Source organism: Ziziphus jujuba, chromosome 9, assembly GCF_031755915.1.
Source record: "Ziziphus jujuba cultivar Dongzao chromosome 9, ASM3175591v1".
NCBI classification, from domain to species: Eukaryota; Viridiplantae; Streptophyta; class Magnoliopsida; order Rosales; family Rhamnaceae; genus Ziziphus; species Ziziphus jujuba.
In genome coordinates, this window is record NC_083387.1 from 2911493 (window position 1) to 2934597 (window position 23105).

Here is a 23105-nt window from a genome sequence, read left to right on the forward strand (position 1 = left end):
TTAATTTATACCAACTCATGAAAATTGTTTGTTGCTTTTTTTGAAATATTTATTTTATTCATTTATATACATATAAGTTTTTTTTTTTTTTAATATTTATATCTATTGATGTTATTAAATAAGATTGATTCAATTGACAGATTAAAATTTATACATTGAAAATAATAAAATAATAAAATTGTTATAAATAACCAAAAAAAACTAGTTTTTTTTTTTTGAATTTCTTTTTCGTTTTTATTTTTTTTTATCAATACATTACAATTAACTTAGTTAGCCGAACTAGAAAGCATCAATCCCCATATGTCGACTTCTTAGTTTTTGAAAATGAGCCTAAAAAAGTTGAAATATTAGTTGCGAAGACTGAGGCATGGTGAGTTGCAACCCGAAAAACTGGCACTATGCTTGGTGGTGTGTTCAGATCCTTAAGGTATTTGGACCTCAAGTGTCACCAAAATTTCATCATTTGATATGACCAACTCACATTTTTTTAAATTATTTTTTACTTATTTATGCTTTCGCTTTGAACTGACATGTTCCCATGACCTCCACAAACATTTTCCTAAAGTTTTGCATTACACGTGGGATATGCTAATAAGCTCTTCTGTTGGTATATTCATAAATTCAATAGGTTCTAGTATTGGGTTGTTATAACTCAACCTCTAATTTTGTGATCCGCACATTTTCTTTCATTTTGTTTTTTACTTTATCGAGGAATCCACGGCTTTTATCTCCATAAATTTTCTTCTTGCTTAAGAAAAAGCTTTGAGCATTGGGATCATATCCTATATATTTGTATTTGATGGGTCATTTCCCTTATAAGATTCTTAGAAAATGTTTTTTTTATTTTTTATTTTTATAATATAAAAAAAAATTGATGAAAAGAATAAAAACTGAAGGACTCCAATAAAAATTGGTTTCATTGGAATGCAACTAGCAAGGCATTTCTAAAGTTTATACACATAGTTGACTTTATTAAAATTGGTTGGATCGTGGGCTGACTCAAATTAAACAAGATAAGCATTTCAACTTATAATGGGTGACTCACAGAAAAAAAAAATTAAAAATTAAAAAAAAATAAATTCTATATGATGGGTAGGTATAAGAAGTAGTACTAAGTAAAGTGTGCATACATTCTGGAAGTTTTTGCTCTATGGTCAAAAAAATTAAGATGTTATATATCCTAATAACAAAGGAATTCAAAAACTAAATAATTATAGCGGAGGAAAGAACCATCTAATAGTATGGAATTTTTTAACTTTTACTATTGGAAAATATTAGGATTATAATTAAGGTTAAATAAAATTAGTTATACCAAATTTAATATAAGATGATCTTTTTATTTTATCTCTTGAATTACATCAACGGTTGAAATTTAAAATTATATTTATTAATTATTGGATTCCGACAAAATTTATTTTTGCTAAAAAATTTTTTAATATATTATTAAATCCATAAACTTATATTTAACTATTTTTTAAATATTAAATTTTAATTTTTGATATAATACAATAGTTATCAAAAGTGCACTTTAGTTTAATTAAGTAAAGTACATTCTATAGTTATTTGGATATACAGAACGAGGTTCTGGTTTATTTTATTTTATTAAACTTATATTTATGTTTAATAATTTTTGAATTATCTCATTAAAAAAATAATCTGATATATTGATAGAGTGGTCATCATAAATGAACTTTTGTTTAATAAAAGTGAGACTAAGGATTTATATACAGATATACCATCACCATGATGTTCTTAAACAAAGGGATATAAAGTAAATTCTGCATTTACTTATAGTCAAACTCCGAAAAGATCCAGTAGTATCATATCTCATATATTTTTGGTAAAAGTACTGCATATTATCTTGATATACTGTTAAGCCGAACATGCTCCGTTAATCGTGGTTTCGGACCCAAAAAAAAGAAAAAAGAGGCCTAAAAGATTCCACATTAATCAGGTATAAATTAAGCAATATCACTGATTATTATTATTAATATATATCTGACTGCCTCCAGGATATTTATTTACGATGGTTGAAATGAAATAGAAAGCTTATTCTTATTGCCAATGGCACCCCCAAAGAGAAGCTGAGTTTGTGAGAGAATACGTCATGTGATAAAAGATAAAACAAAATATGTGTTTTAAAAAACATAGTGGTAATTAGAGGACAGATGATAAGTGGGGAGTCCACTACATCATGCATTTTTCTGCAGCTGCCCAAAATCGAAAATAAATGGAATATAATATTGCTCCGTAACTGTCCTTTTTTGTCATTTCAACCGTTCATATACCATTGCTTTACAGCCAAATTTTGCTCATAGAGAAAAATTAATTAATTAACTAAAAAAGGGCTTGAAACATAGAGTTTGGGCCTGTATGGCCATTCAGTATATTGGGCCTAAACTCAGTGAGCAGTTGAAAGCCCAACTCTCCATCTATACGTTTGTGGGAGTTGAAGAAAGGCCCAAATCAACTCTTTTGTTTTTTTTTTTTTTTGTTTACTCATGTGGGTGGAAGGTGGTCAGAAAATTCGTGTGCAAAAGTTAGATGAGACTGAGAATGGCGGGTGAGAATGTTAGGAAGACTGGGAAAGCCATCCACCACCTAAGAAACTGTGGTTTACCATAAATACGAGGATACTTACAATTCTAATTAAAGATGGGACCCATGTGTGGGTTCCACATATTGACCCCACCTCTCTGTGAGTAATTATTTTTTCTTCCGGAGGTTTTGGAAATTTTTTCTTCCATATATTCCAATTAAAATCATTTTCATCTTTGCATCTCTTTTCTTCTCCAACTGTCAAATTTGGACGCATATGAAATATATTTTTTTAAATGCTATGAATTAGCTTTCTTTTTTTTTTTTCAATTTTTTAGTGAAATTTTTATTTTCTACAATAAATGAACAGACATAACTATACTCATATAAATATATATATATATATATAGAGAGAGAGAGAGAGAGAGGATGAAATGGATTTTGCAATTAAGTTTCTCCATTTCTTAAGAGAGGATCTTTCTATTGGATTCACAAAAGAGATTCTTCCCCGTTTATTAAAGACTGAATAATCGCACTCGTATCAATTTTGGGGGGCTATTATAACTCTGTTTATTTATTACCACTGCTGGTTGTTTGGTAGGTGTTAGTTGTTAGATTACAAGGACTATTTTGCTCCGCGTGACATTTAGTACATATATAATTTCTGTAACAAATAAATGCCTTATCTAATTATATATATATATATATATATATATGTATGTATGTATATTCACTTATTTTATCAAAAGAAAAAATATTAATTCATAACTGAACTGCTTAGTTGGAGAATGGTTAATCCAAATTCGAATTCTTCATCCCCATTTAGAAAAAAGAATGCCCTATATATATGTTGACAGCTAACTAACAAATGGCATTTTCAAAACTCATTTTTTTGGAAGAAAGTACTAATAAATCAGGTTATAAATGGGACTTGAGAGTACTAATAATCATATGAGAATACTAAATTCATTTGTGAATTTTAGAAATTAAGTCTGAAGTTTTTTATAAGCCCAATTCTTTTTTCTTTTTCTTTTTTTTTTTTTAACTACTAAAATGGTGACATGATTTTTGATATTCATAATTTTGTAAAATAAAATATACTAGATATGGAATTTTCTATTGAGACTCCATGTGGAATTATTTAAAATATTAGCATTCATGCTCGAGACAGAGGATATAACATAGCCACGATATTGAAGAAGATGCGCTTCACCTGTAGATTTATTTTGGTTAACCTTGTTTGGGAAACAGAGTGCTCACATCAACATCTTAAATGATGAAACGAAGTATGGTTCTAAATTATGAATATATTTATGTACTTAGTAGATAGAGCTCAGTTAAAACCTGTCTCTGGTTAAATTTCTGACAAAACCTTGGGCGGTACTCCATCAACTCAAAATAATTGCAAGCTAGCTACGTTCATTCTAATGGCATACATTCATATAGATATCCACCACAGTGAAAAAAAAAATATATATATATATATATATATATATAATTTTGACATAAAATACATGAACGCCCATATTATTGAAAGTATACTTAATCACTTTATATATAATCTATTAGTATTAGATATATCGGATATAATCAAATTGTATTAGTTCTTAATTTATAATTTATTTCACATCAACTCAATTTCTCATTTAACTAATAGAAAGTTTAAAATTAAAAAAAAAAAATTTAATTAGTTTTCTTGTCAATCAAACTTTTTCTTATCTTGTCAATAAATAAAACAATATTTATGTTTTATTTTCTTTTTTTCTATTTTCTTTTTTGTATTGGATTTCACACGCACACACACACACATATATATATATACACACACACTTTAATTTCTAAACTTAAATAAATAAATAAATCTAAGAACTAAATTACTCGAGTATAATTTTTGTTTGTCGATGTGCATGTTAATGATTAAAAGTTTGGTTTGTTGGACAGGAGTATAATATATTTTAAATTAAAGAAAACCAGAAAATTTCATCCAAATCTAATCATATACAAAATTAGAAAAAATATATATTTAAATGGTTTTATCATTAAACTAAACTTACAAATACATGCTTAAAATTATTAGTTGAAGGGCTTATTAAAGAGCAGCCACGAAATTGCAGGTTTTGTTGCTTGAATTCGCTGTTGGATTAGGTTTTATATTTTATTATTATTTTTCTTCTTATTGTTTTTTGATAAGAGGCAGTGGGTGAGGCTGGTTGATATTAATTTAGGGTATACTTTTCCATAATCTACTTTTTGAGCTCGAAATCTAGATCTAGAAGAGAGTCTAGAATGCCTAAAAAGCCACTAGGCCTTTGTATCTAGAGCAAAATTATTCCATAAGCTACTTTTATAAATGCTCTTTTATGGGCCTTCATCTGAAAGTCTCCAAGTAGTAAGGCCCACACTGGCACTTCAGTGCCAGTACACCACTTATTTATGTTTTGATGAATCAGTATTATTTGTTTGAATCCACTAAATAATGTTAATTAATTGCACAAAAATGTAAAAATTATTGGCCTCGAGATTAATTTTGTTTGCACAAACATAGAAAAAGAGAATGATTGACATCTCATCTCTTCTTTTAAAATTTTCTATAGAACTTATTTTTTATTTATTTATTGATATAATCAATTCAATTACCTTAATTTAGTAATTTTTTTTTCTTTCCAGTTTTAGTTTTTGTGAAACCCACAACCACATTGAGAGCAACAATGGCAATGTGTCAACCGTTGCTTAATTCAAAATTACTAGTATTACCCCCACACAAACACACACATGCATTGATGAACGTGAAAGAAAAACAGAACAAAATTCTTTTGCAATTATTATTATTATTATTATTATTATTATTATTCTTTTAGATGAACTAACAATTTTTAAAAAATACAAAGCATGTAAAAATCTAATTTTTGGTTGACATGGTTTTCTAGATATATACTGGAAGAATAGAGTAGAGTATCGAAATATGGGTATTGCAAAGGTATATGAGAAGTGAAAAGAAACAAAGGAAACGAAAAATACAAGACTAAGTTGCGGCAAGAGGCACAACAAGCTCGTGCGACATGTTTTCTTGGTAGAGAGAGAGAGAGAGAGAGAGAAGGCAAAAAAACAAAAGAAAAAAAGAGCTTAAATTTATTTTTTTTTATTTTTGACGAGTGGATGTGGATGTAGAATTATTGGTAGGCCTTGGGTTGGAGGAGTAGGGGCGGGCTTGACCAATCAAAATTGGTTTTGTAAATCATCCAAAAGTTCCAACGCCCAGTCTTCGCCACCTAATCCCGTTTTCTATTTCTCTTTGGGTGCGTTGTTCCCAAAATTCCAATTCAATCCACGAGCTCACTGGGAAACACAACTAACAAATCTGAGCACAACCATCTGAGCACGACACTGCAAAAACTGTCTGGTAGACCGACCGGTCAAAAAACGCCTTCTCGATAGATATACACTTGTGTTACCCTTTCTCTCTATCTTCTCTCTCATAAAACCCTAAATATATATTCTCTTTGTTTCTTTCTCTTTGTTTTCTCTCTCCATGTCTGGAATTATACCCAAAGCTGATTAGCTAACCACCCTTCAATATTTCCTAGGATCGTCACCTTACATCTCATCAAGTTGGCATTTCTTGGGCAGCTTCACGTATCTTCCTCAAAGTCATCTACCTTTTCTTTTTCTTTTTCTTTTCATTTATTTATTTTTATTTTTTATTTTTTACCTTCTCTATTTCTCTCTCTCTCTCTCTCTCACTCTCTCAAACACATACCTGCAGGTCCTTTTATCTTTTACCTTCTCTTCATCTCCACTTTTCAGTTGGGATTTTAAAGGTTTTGATTATTAACTTGAATGATAATCATATCCTCCTTTCTCTCTTATTTACTTTACTTTCAAACCCATATTAATTTTATTTTTCCATTTTTTTTTTGTAACGAAAATTCTATAGAAAAAAAATAGAAAAAAAAAAAAAAAGAGTTAGCCAGTAGCATTGAAGAAATAGAGAAGGTTTGGTAGTGATTGTTCGATCTGAGTTTGCGAACAATGGATGCACCGCCGAGTAGTCATCTCCAAAGCATGTTACAAGCGGCGGTGCAATCTGTTCAATGGACTTACAGTCTCTTCTGGCAATTCTGTCCACAACAAGGGTAATTAAATATCAATATTTTATTTAATCTTTCCTTAGAATTAATAAAATTTCAGTGCTCACTTTAGTAATTATGTCATTTTCAGGATTTTAGTTTGGGCAGATGGGTATTACAATGGAGCAATCAAGACAAGAAAGACAGTACAACCTATGGAAGTTACTGCTGAGGAAGCTTCCCTTCAGAGGAGTCAGCAGCTCAGAGAGCTTTACGACTCGCTGTCTGCCGGAGAGACAAACCAACCGGCAAGGCGGCCTTGCGCATCTTTGTCACCAGAGGACTTAACTGAGTCGGAGTGGTTCTATTTGATGTGCGTCTCATTTTCATTTCCTCCGGGAATTGGGTAAGTGGTACTCTTGTACTCCTGCTATACTGATCAATTAGCTTTCTTTTTTCGGTCAACAAAGATGACCATATGGATATCTTTTTATGTTCCCCAACTTCAATGAGAGTCCCTTCTTAAGGTTAAGTTTACTGGAACAATCTGCAAGTAATTAAAGAAAATAAAGAAAATTGGAAAAAAAAAAAAATTGATTGTGAATGAACGCTTTTATACACTTTGTCACATAGGCAGAGAAGACTCTTTCTCTCACTCTAATTCAGTTAAATATCACTATAAACATTTATGATATTGTGAGCACAATTAAATTTTCTTCCTAAAAAAAGTAAAATAGTTAATAATGTACAACGCCTCTCTTCTCAGTCGTTCAATAAGAAACGATGAAATAGGGGGCAGTTGCCTCCGTGTAAACGCTTGATGTGAGAAAATTATAAGTATATAGAAAAGTTTTGGTCTTATCACACATTTTTAATTTGTTTATGTTCTAAGCTTGTCTATATATTTGAAGCTAGATGACTGATTACTACGCTTATTTCTTCTGATTACATATTAGAATTATCAAGTGAAAATTTATTAATGTGTTTGTAACTTTCTCGGGTTGTTATTTATTTATATATATTTTCTTTTCTAGGATTCTTGTTGATGAGAAAGTAAATGGAAAAGGTGTAAAGGTGTGTTTGGTTAGGTGGATTTGTCTTTTGACTTTGAGAACAACTTTAGAGATTGTTTGGCGAATATATTCCAGGAACTGCCAAAATGACTTGGTGAAGAAGGTCAAATTATTAATAATGTTGGAAATCAATTCTGCCAAAACTAAATTTGCCATCTGCTATGGAAGCTACTTTTCTGGGAAAACGAACGACCAAATGGGTGTTCGCTATTGTAACACAGATAGCTATCTAGAAAAAGCTGCTTTTGTACAAATTGTTTTAAAATTTTCAAATCTCTTCTACTTTCTGTCACAATCTCATCCCTTAACATATTAATTCAGCTATAAATTGCTCCTCGTAAAGCTAAACATATATATGTATATATGGGTTTTAATTAGTTTCTATTCGATATCGTATGCACATTTTAACACTTTTCCTAGGCTAGCGAGAGAGATTACATATATAGATTGATTAGAAAAGCAGTAAATACTTTTAAAACCCCTGTATATAGTGCGAACACATTATCAATTATAATTATACATGCATATATATATATATATATATACACGACTGAGTAGGCTTTTTCCATCGCAACATCATCATCTTCAATATATTTCAAAATCTATTTATATACATGTATATCTCGAAATCCAATTAAGTAAAACATACATCTTTATGTGAATGTATCTACAGGTTGCCGGGAAAAGCATATACAAGGAGGCAGCATGTATGGCTTACGGGTGCAAACGAGGTTGATAGTAAAATCTTTTCTAGAGCCATTCTAGCCAAGGTAACCATAATGCTACTGTTGTCTAGTTTCAAATTTTAACAAATATGCAATCTATGAAATAAAGTAGAAATAAAAATAAAAAAAAGATTATAACCAGTAATGAACTTCATATATACGTGTTTTTCCGAGTAGATAGATATATATGGACAAAAGGAAGTTTCAGATGCATATTTTAACTGTTTCACATTAGTTTATAATGAGAGTTCAGAATCCAGCTCAGCTAAGCTAACATATCTATCTGCTTTTTTTCTTGACAATTGTTTTTTTTTTTTTTTCTTTTTTTTTTTTCCTCTTTTTTTTTTTAAATTTTTTGAAACGATACAGATATGACTTAGAATGGTACTTAATTAGCTAATCCAATATGCGCTAGATCTAAGCATAGCTGTTTCCATCTCTTTTTGTTACACGGAATCTTGCAACTTTTTTGCAAGAAAAGTTAATCACATGGATATTCTAACCACCGCCTTTGAATTATATTTTTCTTGACATGTGGGATTCCTCGACGTTGAAAAACAACCTTCAGAGTGCTCGTATTCAGGTACGTCTATATCTTGCACCATTTTAAATGCCATAATAATAATAATATATATATATATATATATATATGTATTTATTTATTTATTTATTTATAATATTGGCAGACAGTGGTGTGCGTTCCGTTACTAGACGGCGTCGTTGAATTTGGTACGACAGAAAAGGTACATCCAAAAATCTCTTTGTTTTAACAGAAGCAATGTATGTAATAATAATGAATGTGAGAGAGAAGAGAGAGAGAGAGAATTCCGTACGCTAATATTGGTATTAATATTTGTTTAGGTTCAAGAGGATCTTGGGTTCATTCAACACGTCAAGACCTTCTTCGTGGACCATCAACACCAACACCCTCCTCCTCCCCCACCCAAACCAGCACTCTCCGAGCACTCCACTTCCAATCCCGCCACCTCCTCCGACCACCCTCTTTTCCAGTCTCCTCCTCTCCCCGCCATTTACACCGCATCCGACCCTCCTGAAAACAGAAACCTAGAAGACGAAGACGAGGAGTTAGGAGAAGAAGAGGAGGAAGACGAGGTCGAAGCAGACTCGGACTCCGAGGCAGAGACAGGACGTGATAATGCTCTGACAGTGTCGGCCCAGAACCTTCCGGTTTCTGACTCAGCTGCAGCGGCCGAGCCCAGCGAGTTAATGCAGCTGGAAATGTCGGAGGATATCCGGTTGGGTTCGCCTGACGACGCATCCAATAATTTGGACTCAGATTTTCACTTGCTGGCCGTGAGCCAGTCGGGGAACCACCCAGAGGATCACCAGCGGCGAGCTGACTCCTATCGAGCCGAGTCGACACGGCGGTGGCCGATGGTAACGGACACATTGGAAAGTGGGCTTCAACCACCGCCTTCTTCTGGTACTAAATTGCCTTTCAAAAATACATACTATATTACTGACCAAAAGAAGAACAGTATATTAAATCTTAGAAAATCTTTTTGTTCGCCGATATAATAAAATAATAAAATATAATAGGCTAGGTTTCATTCTTTTCTTTTTTTTAAGAAATGTGGGGACCACCACATGAACGTATTAAATTCATTTAAGTCACTGCCCGCTGAATGATGGTGATCATCACACCCGCACAGAACCATATTCTACGGGGGTCTCAGACTCATGCAGACCATGCACACTAATTCGATCATCGATAACACTGAATTTTTGTGGGTTCTCTTTTGGTTGGGCAAATAGTAAGAATAAAAGTACTCCCACTGAATGTGACACGTGAGTTATGAACCTCTCTCTCTAGATCTCGGATGTTAATGTGTATACGTGGGTCCCCACTTTTGACTGTTCTTTTATTTCTTTCTAGAAATCCTCTCCCTTCCTAAAAAAAAATTTTATTTTTATTTATTGCAATACAATCCTCTCCACTCCAGTCCTCTTACGTTAATATTTTCCATTTAATTATGTAGGAGCCCCTCTACTTGACGAATTCACACAGGACACTCACTACTCGCAAACCGTATCCAATATCCTCCAGAACCAGCCCAGCAGGTGGGGGGACTCATCGTTGCCGTCCATCAATTACGTCACCTGCTCCACCCAATCGGCATTTGCCAAGTGGACGTTCCGTTCAGACCACCACGATGCTCCTACGGAGGTCACTTCCCAGTGGCTTCTGAAATACATACTGTTCAGCGTGCCGTTCCTCCACACCAAGTACCGCGACGAGAACTCGCCGAAATCGAGGGACGCCGACGCCGCCTCTCGCTTCCGCAAAGGCACTCCGCAAGACGAGCTCAGCGCCAACCATGTCTTGGCCGAACGACGCCGTCGCGAGAAGCTGAACGAGAGGTTCATCATGCTCAGGTCCTTAGTTCCCTTCGTCACCAAAATGGACAAGGCCTCCATTTTAGGGGACACGATCGAGTACTTGAAGCAACTCAGGAAGAAGATTCAGGATCTCGAGGCGCATAACCGGCAGATGGAGATCGATCACCAACGGTCGAGATCCAGTGAGATACAGAGGACGAGCAGCAGTGGTAGTTTGAAAGACCAACAGAGGAGCGGGGTCACCGCTGTGGATCGGGCCCGGGTCGGCCCACCGCCCCCGTCGGATAAAAGGAAGTTGAGAATCGTAGAGGGGAGTGGCGGCGGTGCGAAGCCGAAGACGGTGGAGTCGCCGCCTCCGCCATTATCGCCGACATCGACGGCGACGTCGGTACAGGTGTCGATCATAGAGTGCGAGGGTTTGTTGGAGCTGCAGTGTCAGTATAGAGAAGGGTTATTACTGGATGTGATGCAATTGCTTCGGGACCTACGGATTGAGACCACTACAGTCCAGTCCTCCTTGAATAACGGCACCTTCGTAGCTGAACTAAGGGCCAAGGTAGAAACTCTTCCATTTTTATTCTTATTATTATCAATGGGCATGATTTTTATTTTATATTTATATTTTTTGGTTTTAAATATTTCAGGTGAAGGAGAATTTGAATGGGAAGAAAACGAGCATTGTGGAGGTGAAGAGAGCAATAAATCAAATAATACCCCATACTGACACGTTATAGGATTACGGAATAAGAATATTTATATATATATATATATATTTTTTTTTTTCTGAGTTTAGGGGAATCAATCCAATATATGACTAATTAAGCAACTAACTCGCGTACAAATTGTAGTTTTATCTCTCTGATTGTGGTTCTGACAAAATAAATGTCAATAACATGTTCCTGTATTAAAGTTTGAACGAAATGCAACAAGTTATGAGCTGAAATATTATAACAAAAGCCCATACACTTTCTTCCATATTTATAGATTTTTGTCAGCAATTTTATTGCCACCTCTAACACAATTAGAGCATACCATCTAATCGAATTAAAGCAGAATGTCAATATAATAAACAAAACTCGCATAAGAAATTTGATTACACAATCCATTGACCATCTTTAAAATCGAAATAACAAAAAAAATGGATCGATATTTATATCACTATAAACTGTTATGAAAATTCTGGGACAAAAATTTTGCAGAATTTGTACAAAAAGTAGTGTGAAGTTGCAAAAAATCTATCAAGTCATTAAACTTCTCCATTTTTCACCAATGGGAGTATCATTTTCTTACAAGTCATGATGCCGGTGCATCACATTCAAAAGAAGATCTATATTTTGAAATTAGTTTCTCTGTCTAGGTACAGCCTGCAGGAACCGAAAAATTGAACCAACAGATCACCCACTGCATTTTCATTGGAAATTTGCTTGTAGGCAGCAAATTCTTAATGCAACATTTCATCAATGATTCGATCACCCAATTTCTCTAAGTCCTCCTGGGATAACAGCGTTCTCCGACCATTGCCACCTGCCTTGTCATATGGTTGAGCCATTTTTCTTAGAAACTGTAGTGACACGGAAAACATGATGTTACATTACAATGTTAAACTTATTCAAATGCGATTCCATGAACTGAATATGGTTTCAAAACAAGATAGATCTTCCAATATTTTACTATTTGGGCGATGAAGCCTGGCACTACAGAAACTGGAAAGGAACAATGATAATAAATAAAAAGTTGACTCTCAGGTAAACCATCAGATTAAGAAACGCCACACAAACTTTGCCATATAGACACAGAAAACAGCCAAATGCAAGGAATCCAACCTTCACTTGACTTGTATATTTATTTAGGTAAAAGATAAGATAAAAGTAGACACTCTAAAGCAACAAAGAACAACCTCCCGTGCAATATGTAGTGCCATGTCTGTACTCAAATTCAGGTGTGCATCTCGTAAATGTGACAGTATCCATCCAGGCAATTTAGAGCGTTTGTCATGACGGCTATACCTGGAGAGGGAAAAAGGGATTAAAGTCAAATAACGCGATGTTACATGTAAGCTTTTCCTAATGTAAATTTGTGATCATTGCCATGTAAATTTTTCCCAACTTCTAGGTAGCTTTAAAAGCCCTTTCTAAATAATTGCAGTGTTTAATTGCTCAATAGGCTGATGTACTGAATTCTACAAGATAGACGGTGATTCAGTTGAAATTTCTAGCACAGCATATGGAAGCAGTTATCAAGAGTCTGGTCTAGATAAATTTCCAAAGTGCAAACTTTGATACGTTCATCAGTGAACATAACAATTGCAAAAAGGAGTACAAGCACACAATTACACTAACCTTTTGTCAGCAAAAATCATCATACCATAGTCAGCCTTTGACCGGATTACTCGACCAACACATTGCGCAGCTTGTCTCTGATCCAGTAAAATCCCATTAATATTCACATAATTATAAAGAACATATTAACCTCAAGACCAAACATCCAAAATAAAAACTTGTTTAGATGAAAGAAGATAGTAGATTCATACCAAAGCATCAAAAGTTAAAAAATCCCCTTCTTTTATCTGGAAGGTATCCCGTAAGTATTCCAACCGAGCAAGCAAAATTCTGAAAAACAATATTATCTATATATCAAGCCACAGATGGCATATTTTCTTTTTGTTAAGCAAAGATCATAGATAGAGTCCGAAGAAAAATTAATGGTTTTTGAAGTCTGGTATTGACAGACTGCCAAAATGTAATACAACGGAACTAACTTGCTCAGTGTGTACTGGAAAGGAACCCCGAACATGATTACAAGTCGTCCATAATGCCGATCAAAGTCTATTCCTTCAGCTACTTTTCCTCTGTAAAAGTGCAGATATATTTATATCATGGTAAAGCCAGATCAGATGAACAATACCCTCTCAGTAATTTGATGATGGTTAATCGAATGATCAAAGAATATTAACCAATCGATATAATACATTAGGAACTTTGGATCCAGGGACTCTTTATATACTATATGTAGATTTGAATTCTAAAGTTCGAATATTTTCAAGGTGACTGGGATACCTGGCAACAGAAAAGAAGACAGCACCTCTACCACAATCACAAGCTTTGCGATAGTTGTCAAGAGCCAAAGTAGTTTCCACCACATCTTGGGTCTCAATGAAGACAAGCTTATGCTGCATTATATCCTATGGCAATGGGAGAATTACGCATAAAATTGGGAAAAGAAAACCTAAAAATATAAAAATAAATTTAAAAACCAAACTGAAACATATAACAAGGAGACATGTTTGCTGCAATCACCTTTAGAATTCCTGTTTCATTCCAACTATTGACTATTCCATCCATATAAGAGTAGCTAACAAAAAAACAAACAACCCCATCTGGAACAACAGATACCATCTCCAGCAAGAGTCTTCCATAATTCCTTACCACACCAAGGTCGCTTCGCATATCAAATTTGGTACTCACTGGAAGTTGATCACTGATAAACATATCTAATATTCAGTATACAGTACAGATTACAATGACAAATAGTACAATGGCTTTCATTTCTAGAAAAAGAACTAATAAGAAAGACTCTGATGGTTAACACTAATGACACACCAAGAAGTGAAAAAATGTTTTGATTGTAAATTAAACCAAGTCTAGTAAGAATAAAAGGATGTATGTTTAATCTTATACCTTCCACGAGTGAGAACCATAGGACATATGCAATCTCTTGTCAAGGACATTGTAAAACTTCGACTGACAACTGGATTGAAATTGAGAAGACGGGGGTAGAGATCAATCGGGCTAAGAGTTCCAGATGTAATCACTACCGACTGAAATCGCTCAAATACAGGCTTTATTGCAAGAGAAGCATCATGACAACTAAGCTGGAATGTTAAATATGAAAAGAAACATAGTAAATAAATGCAGCAGCCATGAAAAACGGAGTAGAATATATTACTAAAATCTTTGTTTACCATCCACTTCTAAATCCAAACAATTATATCATGCCTAGAAGGGAAAGGATAGATGGGATAGACCTTATTAACAAATGCTTAGAAGTTAATACCACAGCAGCAAAAGATGAAAGATATACAAATTAGAAACATCAAATCATTTATGTCCTTACATTAAACTCTACGTAAAGTGCTTCCAAAAAAGTGAGGAAGAGAGAGGAGAGGGAGAGGAGAGTTGGAATGTGTGTATATTATGTTTCAGATAACATATTGTATGACTTTCAGATAACCACATATGAGTACAACTACACACTTTCCACGTGCCATAAAACTGTATGTTTGTTGAAAGATAATATGTCTAGGACAAGTAATCCCAAAAGGAAAAATAGAATCCCAGAACAAAAAATAAAAAAATAAAAATACCTGCAGAACAGGGTCAGGAATATGGGGCATTCTCTCATCAAAGGGTTCAATTATAATAGAAAAACCACGAGCATATGTCCCCACAAGCGTTGCAAAATCGCATATTGTTTGAATGTGTAAGAATTCATCTGTATCCGTAATCTCCAGTGTCAACATGAGTGAGTGTAGGCGATCATAACAAAACTTTAGGGCTTTTTGGTCAATTCCAGCATGTGTAATAATAGAGGCAACAAAACCAACAGGGCTTTCTTTCTCAACATTCTCTGTCTCTAGACGCCCTTCCAAATATTGGACAAGTCTACGCAAAACATGCAAAAAATGCTCAGCTTTGCGAATATTTCCAGGCACAGCCTCCCTCAGAATATCATCAGGCAGAGCAGGATTTGCAAGCCAAGCGTCTCCAACTGCACCAGGAAAAGAAACCATAGCTCATGAGAACTTACAAAGGTGCAAAAAGAAATTTAGCAAATAAATAGTCAACATACTAGGAAGGTTTCCTCTTTGTGCCAAGCTCTCAACCAGCCGGTTGTATTCTGCACGCAATCTACCAGCATCAGTGGCCTTGAACCTACCTACCATGTCAAGTAAATGAGATAAATTTGAAGTCAAAGATTTTCGCTTATGGGTTCCTGAAAACTATAATAACCTAATTTGAATAAATAAAGCCTTTACAATTATATCACGATAAAATACTAATAGACGAATAAGTTTATGATTCAGAATGTGTTGAAGATAGAAAATGCTAAATTCAGTTTGTAGATTTGAGCTTCTATGAAAGAGTATATAAAGAGATAAATTATAAATTGGACACAAATCATTCAAAAACCATTTAAAAAATTAATTACAATAACAATAATTCAAGAGAATACACCATCCTCAACGATAAGAAATTTAAATTCTGCACTTACCTGTCAATCTCCTGACGCATCTTATTGAGATTCCTCCTGGCCCCTTCAAGTGTCTGCCTCCTGACACTAACGCTAAGTGCTTCAATACACACATTGTCAATGTTGTGAGCCTCGTCAAACACCACAACAGACTCCTTCTGCATTTCCTTGGAAATAATCCCGGCCACTTTAGGATCGAGCAGATACTGGTAACTATACACCACCACATTTGCAAACTGCACCATATGGCGAGCCAAGAAGTATGGACACCATCCTTTCTCAATCCCAAATGCTCTCAAATCCTAATTGTCCAACATAATCCACATATGATTCAAAAACAACCAAATCCCATACCCTATCCAAGTTTCAAGCTTCCATAAAAAAAAAAAATTGAGTGAGTACCTGCAATGTATAAACCCCAGGTGGCAAGACGGCGCCGGAGCCGGCCCTCTCGTACTGTTCAAAGAACTCACAGGTGGGAACTTCAGGATTCTCGGCAGCCATGGCCCGTACCCAGCTAGCCGTCAACTTCCTACAGGCAGCGTCAACAGAATCGCGATTCTCAGCAGCGAGTACAAGCGGATTGACGCATAGATTCTTGCGGGAGGATAGGCCGAGAGCTAGGATCCGGGCTTGGGGACCCAGATGCTGGAGCTGATACTCATGGAGGAGCTTGAGCTCAGCGAGGGTCTTCTCCATCTCGTGGACGGTTCGGGTGCAATAGATGAGCTTGAGAGGGCTGTTGGGTTTGGAGAGAGTGTAGCTGGTGATAAGGGAGAGAAGGGCAATGGTCTTACCAGTGCCGGTGGGCATTTCCAGGAGGCAATGGCCTTTGGCGTCCAGGGCTCTCTTCAGCTCCACCATGTACGCATACTGCTCCGGATATATGTGATCGTACGGGAAATACACCGTCACATCCTCAATTTGGAACTTCATCGTTTTCTTTGGGTGGGGGTTTTTCGGGATTTGCTTCAATTCTGTTGTGATTGCTTTGAAGCAGGAGGGGAAGCAGACTGTTATTTGAGAATGAAAACCGGTTGGGGTCTCTCGCTCCCCCGTTTTTTTTCCCAACTCTACTCTCTACAGTATGCTGCTACTTCTGCATCTGCCATTTTAATGTAAAAACTTGGTTCATTTTCGTTCATGGGTTGGAGAGAGTCTAGGTTTAGTTTTGAGCAGTGACTTTGTATTGTCAGCAGGTGTGCTGTGACTTTGTATTCTTAATGATCTAATGGGCCTGGATCCTTCTTTTGGGACCATTAATGGGAAGTGTTTAATCAGCCCACACTTTTGAGGCCTTTTTTGTCCCATTTCTGTCTTTATCCACTATCCATTAACCCATTAATGGACCCAGCAACCGTTTCTGAGACAATCTGTTTTTTGGTGAAGTATAATTCTACACCTACAAAATTTTTCTACCAAAATTTTAGGATAAGTTAACCTTATGTAATAACATTAAATTTGATACGTGTAGGCATTACCGTTTCGTGAAAATTCAGTTATCTTTAATTCTCCCCTAAGATGATGAACCAGTTAGAGTTAGTCATGATACAGCCGTACAAAAATGTTACACAATACTAAATAATGGACGGAAAAAAAGACAAGCAAATTATAAATGAACATTAACGAGAATATGACCATTCTTTGCTGGCAATATACATATTTTCTTAATCACAAAATACGTCTATTTTTGGTACTGAACTTTAGAATTAAGAAAAAGGAAAATGCTTCTGCTCTTACAGGGCAATCCTACCTACAAACTAAAAAGCAGGATTTACAGGTAAAATGATCCTGCTAATGATGTGCAGTAGACAATTAAAATACATTTTTAAGGGGGGAAAAGAAAAAATAAAAAATAAAAAAAAATAATAAAAAAAAAAAACCTATTCTATATGGCTAGCCGTGGGTTGTTTCTCATTCTTCCGTTTCCGTGTTGAATGCTAGGCCCTTAATTACATGCCGACATTGGAACCTGTAACAAAGCCAGAGATCACTCAGGTATTACTACTAGAAAGGCAAGCAACAAATATCAACTCAAAAACCAGCAATTGGAGTGAGATAGATAGGAATGGGATGTCCCAACTGCTAAATTTGTGCTGGATAAACCATCAAGTAACACGGAAGAGCAAATTGGACATACTCCAAGTGGAAAGAGATAATAGACGCACAATAAGACCTCATTGTTCGAAAACTTTTAAGGCATCCATAGATTCATACCAAATGAATTCATTTTGAGTAGACTGGACTAAACTAATGGAGCTGCCAGTTTGAGACGCAAGGTCAGCAGCATCCATTTCCAGACCAACTTGGGTTCTGCACTTGAACTGTACTCTTAAAGGCACAATCTGCAAGAATAATTCGTTGTTTGAGTTCTATATAACTGATTATGTAATACCTATAACTATTACTATGCATGAAAACCATAATCAAGACATTCTCTGTGAAACCATTAATGGAGAATGCATACTGCAAGAACATGGAATATGAATAGATAGATATAACACATACTGCACTATGTAAGTAACCCTATCATCAATATGACAAATCCAATAACTATACAAGTCTCTCTCCCTCCTCTCACATCATTGAAAGCAAATGGAATTTGGTCTATATAATGTAGTTATCATCTTTATTACTTAACTGCATGAAGCAGGCTCCATGTTCAAAGCCCATGTTTGTAGTGTTCTTCCATTCCAAAACATAATAATATAATTTCATGATGTACAAAGGTAGGAAATGTTACTAGCTGTGTGACTTCCATTTATTTAATTGAGTCACTCCCCATAAATTTCGATATCTAGAAGGATGCAAACAAACTCCTAATGCTAACAAAAACAGGCATATCTTGAGACATTGACAAAACGTTCAAGGCATATCGTCTGTGTAATTTCTGCCATCACCTTTTTGCTGTATCTAAACTCACGCTTAGGAAGAAAATGAAGGGGCAGATTGAATGAAGAGGGGGCTTTAACCAATAGAAACAATTTAGAAGCTCCTGCCAAAGTTCAAAACAAGAAAAAGGAACATTTAAACATGAATTTCATTTATTCTTTAAGGCTGGTGGGAAAAAAAAAAAAAAAAAGAAGAAGAAGAACTTGGAGAAGGATGAGACTAACTAAACTTCTAAACAGATCAATTTATTAGAGAAAGCATGATTTTTTTATTTTATTTTTTTAAAAAAAAAAATACCTGGATAAGAACCAGACCCAGCACCCTTTGAGATCAGTGCCCGAATAGCCTGTTAAAGAAAAATGCATATATATAAGATAAAAACTTCAGAATAAGCTTGTTAATTAAAATGGAAGCAGAAATAGCAGTGAGGGACCTTTCTTGAGAGCACTTCTGCAGCTCTGCTTTTGGTGAAATCTTGTGCACCGCCCGGCAACTTACCGTGCGAAAAGCACAAATCATAAACATGTTGAGGTCGCAATGGACTCGCTCCCAGAACCAAAATGACCCCTTGGATGTTAGGAACCTCATTGATCACCAGCTTAACAGCATTTTGGAAATCAGAAACCGCCCGCATCAACTTCTCTAGTCTTCTAATTCCCTGCTTCACCTCTCTCATTTTGCTACCATGTTTTCTTCGCAACGATGCTTTCTCTTGGATTTCTACACGACCCATTTCCTGAAATCTCGAATTCTTTAGTGAAAATATTAAATAAGCGAAAAAAACCTCTGATTACTTTAACGTACCAAGTCCTTGTAGTCTGTACACAGTGTATCATATTCGAAACTGATATCCTGCAACATTCTGTGTGAAAACTAAGCCATATTAAATTGGGAAAAAAAAAAATGGGAACTTTTGCGTAAATTGAAAAAGGGAATTCGTTTTCGTTTTGGAAATTTGAGGTTGAGAAGAAGGTAGGGGAAATTGGTCGAGATAGGGCAAAATAAGTCTGTGAACATACACAGCCCATTTTTACGATGTATTTTCCCGCATTTTCCGAGAAACCAAACAGGAAGAACTTTTTTTTTAAAATAAAAAATATATATATATAATAATAATAATAACAGGAAATAGCAACTTACGAAGGGATTTGCTGATGCATGTAGAGCACAAATCCAGAAATTTCATTGATGGCGTGGAAGATGACAGAGCCATCCAGAGATTCTGTAGGGCTCTCAATTACCGTGCAATCCATCTCCGAGCTGCGTTCCCCTTCCATTTCTTTCATTTCACTTTGGTCCCAAAAACACCGCCACAGATATCTGATTTAAAATGGAGTTCCGCGAACATTTTTCAGAAAAAAATAATATTTAATAAAATGACTGGGCCGAAACGAAATTAATAATAAAGTTTTTTTTCGATAAATAGTCACTTTACAATTGCATTTCAGAAAAATAGTAAATTTTTTTATTTTTTTAAAAATTAACCAACATTTTACCTGTTTGGACTAAAGTACCCTTATTTATATTTTTTATTTTTATTTTTTTTTTGTTCTTTTCTCTATCAAAAGGCCTTTTATTTTTTTTGGTTTCGGTTTTGTTTATTTTACTTTCCCTTTGAAAACACAGCTAGGGCATTTCAAAAATTACCATCCCGGTCACCATTTTCACCGACATTCGTCTCCCATTCGCCGGCATCGTCCTCGTCCATTGTTGTGTCGGCAAGAGTCGTTTGATTGAGAGTACCAGAGATAGAGGAGACACACAAAAGGCAACGCCTTCCATATCGTTTGCCGCCGTAATCGTCCTCGCACCACTATAATGCCGTTCGCCGTCATCGTCCTCCTACCAGGGGCTAGCCGTTGCCATAGCTGTAAGGTAACCTTTCTCTGAAAGCACCGGTGCTTCCAACAACTTTAACATTTTTTTTCTTCTTCTTGTTTGCTTAAAATCTTCAAGTACACAGAAAGTGTGCCATAGCTCACTATTGCTTGCATTCCGAGTCAAATAGCAGAGCATTCTTTTTGGGTGCGTGCAGCTTCCCCCACTGTCCTCAGCTTTCATATAATTTTCCAGAACAGAAAGAGAAATAGAAATAGAGAGAGAGAGAGAGAGAGAGTTAGGGCATTGCATTCCGAGTCAAATAGCAGAGCATTCTTTTTGGGTGCGTGCAGCTTCCCCCACTGTCCTCAGCTTTCATATAATTTTCCAAAACAGAAAGAGAAATAGAAATAGAGAGAGAGAGAGAGAGAGAGAGAGTTAGGGCATAATTTCATATTTCTATCATACAGAGAGTCCATTATATATGCCAAACGCACCCTCTGAAATCATATTTCCTAAGGTCCGAGAAAGAAAATAACAGATATAGGAGATAATTCATCATGTCTACTTGTCTGATTTACCACATAAATTGTTTGGACCTAGTTTTGGTGTACAGAACATTATACATATAGTTTGGGTCTCGTCTCATTTAAGCTATATATATATATATATATATAATTATATAATTGTATGATTATTTGAAGATTTTGTACCAATTGAGATATAATGCATGCTTTTGCCCTGTTCCTGATAACTCAGTATCAAGATGAAGAAGAAAATTACCTTTGTTGGTAAAAGAATAATAGATCCCTTATATAAATTTTTTAGTGTCTTGGCATAAAGCTTGGTACTCAAATTTACTTAACCAATCTATGCCTGCGTGATTTTTTAGCACTGACATTTTTTGTCGAAGGGTTATTTTATTTTACTTGGACACAGCTATTCTCAGTTCTTCAATTCTTGTTTTGTTTTTCCCTGGTTCCTTTGTCTCTGCATTTATTCAGTGGACTAAATCTGCATTGTATGTGCATACAGGTCCCATTTGGGACCCATTCATGCATTCTAGAGGGTTTCAATGCCAATTGCTGGAAATGTAGTTTGGGGTCTATGATTTGACTGGAAAACTATCTTGATTGTTGTTACCATCGATTTATGTGAAATTGAGATTTTTCCTTTTTTGAAATCCTATGTGAAAGTGAGGTTGATGATTATGATTTTAATGACAGTGCTTATCTTATAAATATTCGTTCTTTTTATTAGCATGGATCACTGTATGTGCTGACCAGATTACATCTTTCCACTTTATTAGCTTATTAACTACCATTATTTGAGCATGCAACACAAATAAGTGTTCCTATTACTTGAACAATTTTGGTTGATTTGTGTTTAGAATTTGAACTTCAATCAAATTAGTTATGATCATTGTTGCAGTCAAGTTTTGAGGGAGTCTCTCATTTCTAAGTTCATTGTACATGTCATGGTTTTTAAAGGTGTAGAAGCTAGATGATATTTTGAAAATCAATCTCCTTTCACTTTCAAGTTTGAGAGAAGAAAAAAAATTATTGCTTCCATTTTGTTGGTACAAATCAATATCACTCTTTGTTGGCTTCTCTATCCGATGGGAACCTTGCATGTGGTTTTAGATGGGTGTTTGGTGAGAAGTCATTGTTGAGTTTTGAAGCTTTTTAAGTTTGGATTTCTTGCATTTCAGCTTGAACAAATTTGATTGCTGCATGGTTACTAATATTGATTTTCTATTTCTTTCAGCATTGGAGGAGCAACTGATGGACTGAGCAGAAAATTGAAGCACAAAATTTGCGATCGTGGAGTTACAAGTGCAAACTGAGAAAATTACACATACACTCACAGAGATAGATAAAGAGAGAGAGATATATATAAATAGATAGAGAAGCATTGGTGGTGGTTTGTCCCCCATTAATGTAAGTTGCTTCTCTGTACAACATAGAAAATATTTTGCAAACTAATTTCGCTTTAATGTAACGAACTTATCTGAAAACCTTTAGTTGTGCTGTATTGAATGAGTTTTACAATTTTGAACCTTGTCATTATGCGCTATGCTTATAATATTCTGTTATTTGGTGTGACAGAAATGTTTGTGTTGCATGGTTAGAATGTGAAATGTGAAATTAAAACTATTATGAAGTTGTGTTTTTGTTTGAATTTAATGGGAGGTTTGAATGTGAAACCATAATATATATATATCTATGGGTTATCCGTAGGAAGCAATATATAATGTACACTACTAATGTATAATGTATTATGCGCTGGTTTGAAAATATTCTTTAGCCATTTTCATTATATTGTTGCACAAATCCCATTAGGTGTATGTTATTTTGGTTCTGGAAAATTTTCCAACCCGA

General features: G+C 35.0%; 3 protein-coding genes and 1 long non-coding RNA gene across 5 annotated transcripts; 2 read left to right on the top strand and 2 right to left on the bottom strand.

The window, feature by feature from the left end:
- Positions 1 to 5815: 5815 nt before the first annotated feature.
- On the top strand, positions 5816 to 11743 carry LOC107426439 (transcription factor BHLH42). Its single transcript, XM_016036628.4, has 8 exons — positions 5816 to 6671; positions 6757 to 7011; positions 8352 to 8448; positions 8972 to 8986; positions 9090 to 9146; positions 9265 to 9847; positions 10404 to 11320; positions 11409 to 11743. The coding sequence occupies exons 1-8, from the start codon at positions 6568 to 6570 to the stop codon at positions 11496 to 11498; spliced, it is 2118 nt and encodes a 705-aa protein (XP_015892114.1). The 5' UTR covers positions 5816 to 6567; the 3' UTR covers positions 11499 to 11743.
- A 148-nt stretch (positions 11744 to 11891) lies between these two features.
- LOC107426444 (general transcription and DNA repair factor IIH helicase subunit XPD) lies at positions 11892 to 17204 on the bottom strand. Its single transcript, XM_016036635.4, has 12 exons — positions 16417 to 17204; positions 16036 to 16316; positions 15613 to 15695; positions 15128 to 15531; positions 14442 to 14635; positions 14061 to 14241; positions 13821 to 13945; positions 13523 to 13612; positions 13295 to 13373; positions 13104 to 13180; positions 12662 to 12770; positions 11892 to 12325 (listed from the first exon to the last, which is right to left on the bottom strand). The coding sequence occupies exons 1-12, from the start codon at positions 16948 to 16950 to the stop codon at positions 12206 to 12208; spliced, it is 2277 nt and encodes a 758-aa protein (XP_015892121.3). The 5' UTR covers positions 16951 to 17204; the 3' UTR covers positions 11892 to 12205.
- A 422-nt stretch (positions 17205 to 17626) lies between these two features.
- Positions 17627 to 20262, bottom strand: LOC107426419 (uncharacterized). Of its 2 annotated transcripts, none has more exons than XR_001582199.4 (7): positions 20047 to 20262; positions 19711 to 19768; positions 19340 to 19642; positions 19204 to 19252; positions 18938 to 19009; positions 18232 to 18359; positions 17627 to 17986 (listed from the first exon to the last, which is right to left on the bottom strand). XR_001582199.4 is itself a non-coding variant. In XM_016036607.4 (7 exons), exons 1-7 carry the CDS (start codon positions 20190 to 20192, stop codon positions 17929 to 17931), a joined length of 837 nt encoding a protein of 278 aa, XP_015892093.1. In that variant the 5' UTR covers positions 20193 to 20261; the 3' UTR covers positions 17628 to 17928. The 2 variants fall into 2 exon arrangements, 1 of the variants encoding a protein (XP_015892093.1); XM_016036607.4 differs by having other exon boundaries at positions 17628 to 17986; positions 18915 to 19009; positions 20047 to 20261.
- Positions 20263 to 20525: 263 nt separating this feature from the next.
- On the top strand, positions 20526 to 22786 carry LOC132799541 (uncharacterized). Its single transcript, XR_009634253.1, has 2 exons — positions 20526 to 20781; positions 22492 to 22786. It is a non-coding gene; the product is annotated as an uncharacterized LOC132799541 (long non-coding RNA).
- The last annotated feature ends 319 nt before the right edge of the window (positions 22787 to 23105 follow it).

Excerpts from the sequence above, each read along its gene's own strand:
- LOC107426444 (XM_016036635.4), bottom strand. The coding sequence starts at position 16,950 with ATGAAGTTCCAAATTGAGGATGTGACGGTGTATTTCCCGTACGATCAC. Across the intron at positions 15,532-15,612 it reads ACAAAGAGGAAACCTTCCTA|TTGGAGACGCTTGGCTTGCA; the intron begins GTATGTTGACTA and ends TTCCTGGTGCAG. Across the intron at positions 13,374-13,522 it reads TTCCAGTACACACTGAGCAA|AATTTTGCTTGCTCGGTTGG; the intron begins GTTAGTTCCGTT and ends ATTGTTTTTCAG.
- LOC107426419 (XM_016036607.4), bottom strand. The coding sequence starts at position 20,192 with ATGAAAGAAATGGAAGGGGAACGCAGCTCGGAGATGGATTGCACGGTA. Across the intron at positions 19,253-19,339 it reads CAGAAGTGCTCTCAAGAAAG|GCTATTCGGGCACTGATCTC; the intron begins GTCCCTCACTGC and ends TTTCTTTAACAG. Across the intron at positions 17,987-18,231 it reads ACTCAAAATGAATTCATTTG|GTTCCAATGTCGGCATGTAA; the intron begins GTATGAATCTAT and ends GCTTTGTTACAG.
- LOC107426439 (XM_016036628.4), top strand. The coding sequence starts at position 6,568 with ATGGATGCACCGCCGAGTAGTCATCTCCAAAGCATGTTACAAGCGGCG. Across the intron at positions 6,672-6,756 it reads CAATTCTGTCCACAACAAGG|GATTTTAGTTTGGGCAGATG; the intron begins GTAATTAAATAT and ends TGTCATTTTCAG. Across the intron at positions 9,848-10,403 it reads TCAACCACCGCCTTCTTCTG|GAGCCCCTCTACTTGACGAA; the intron begins GTACTAAATTGC and ends TTAATTATGTAG.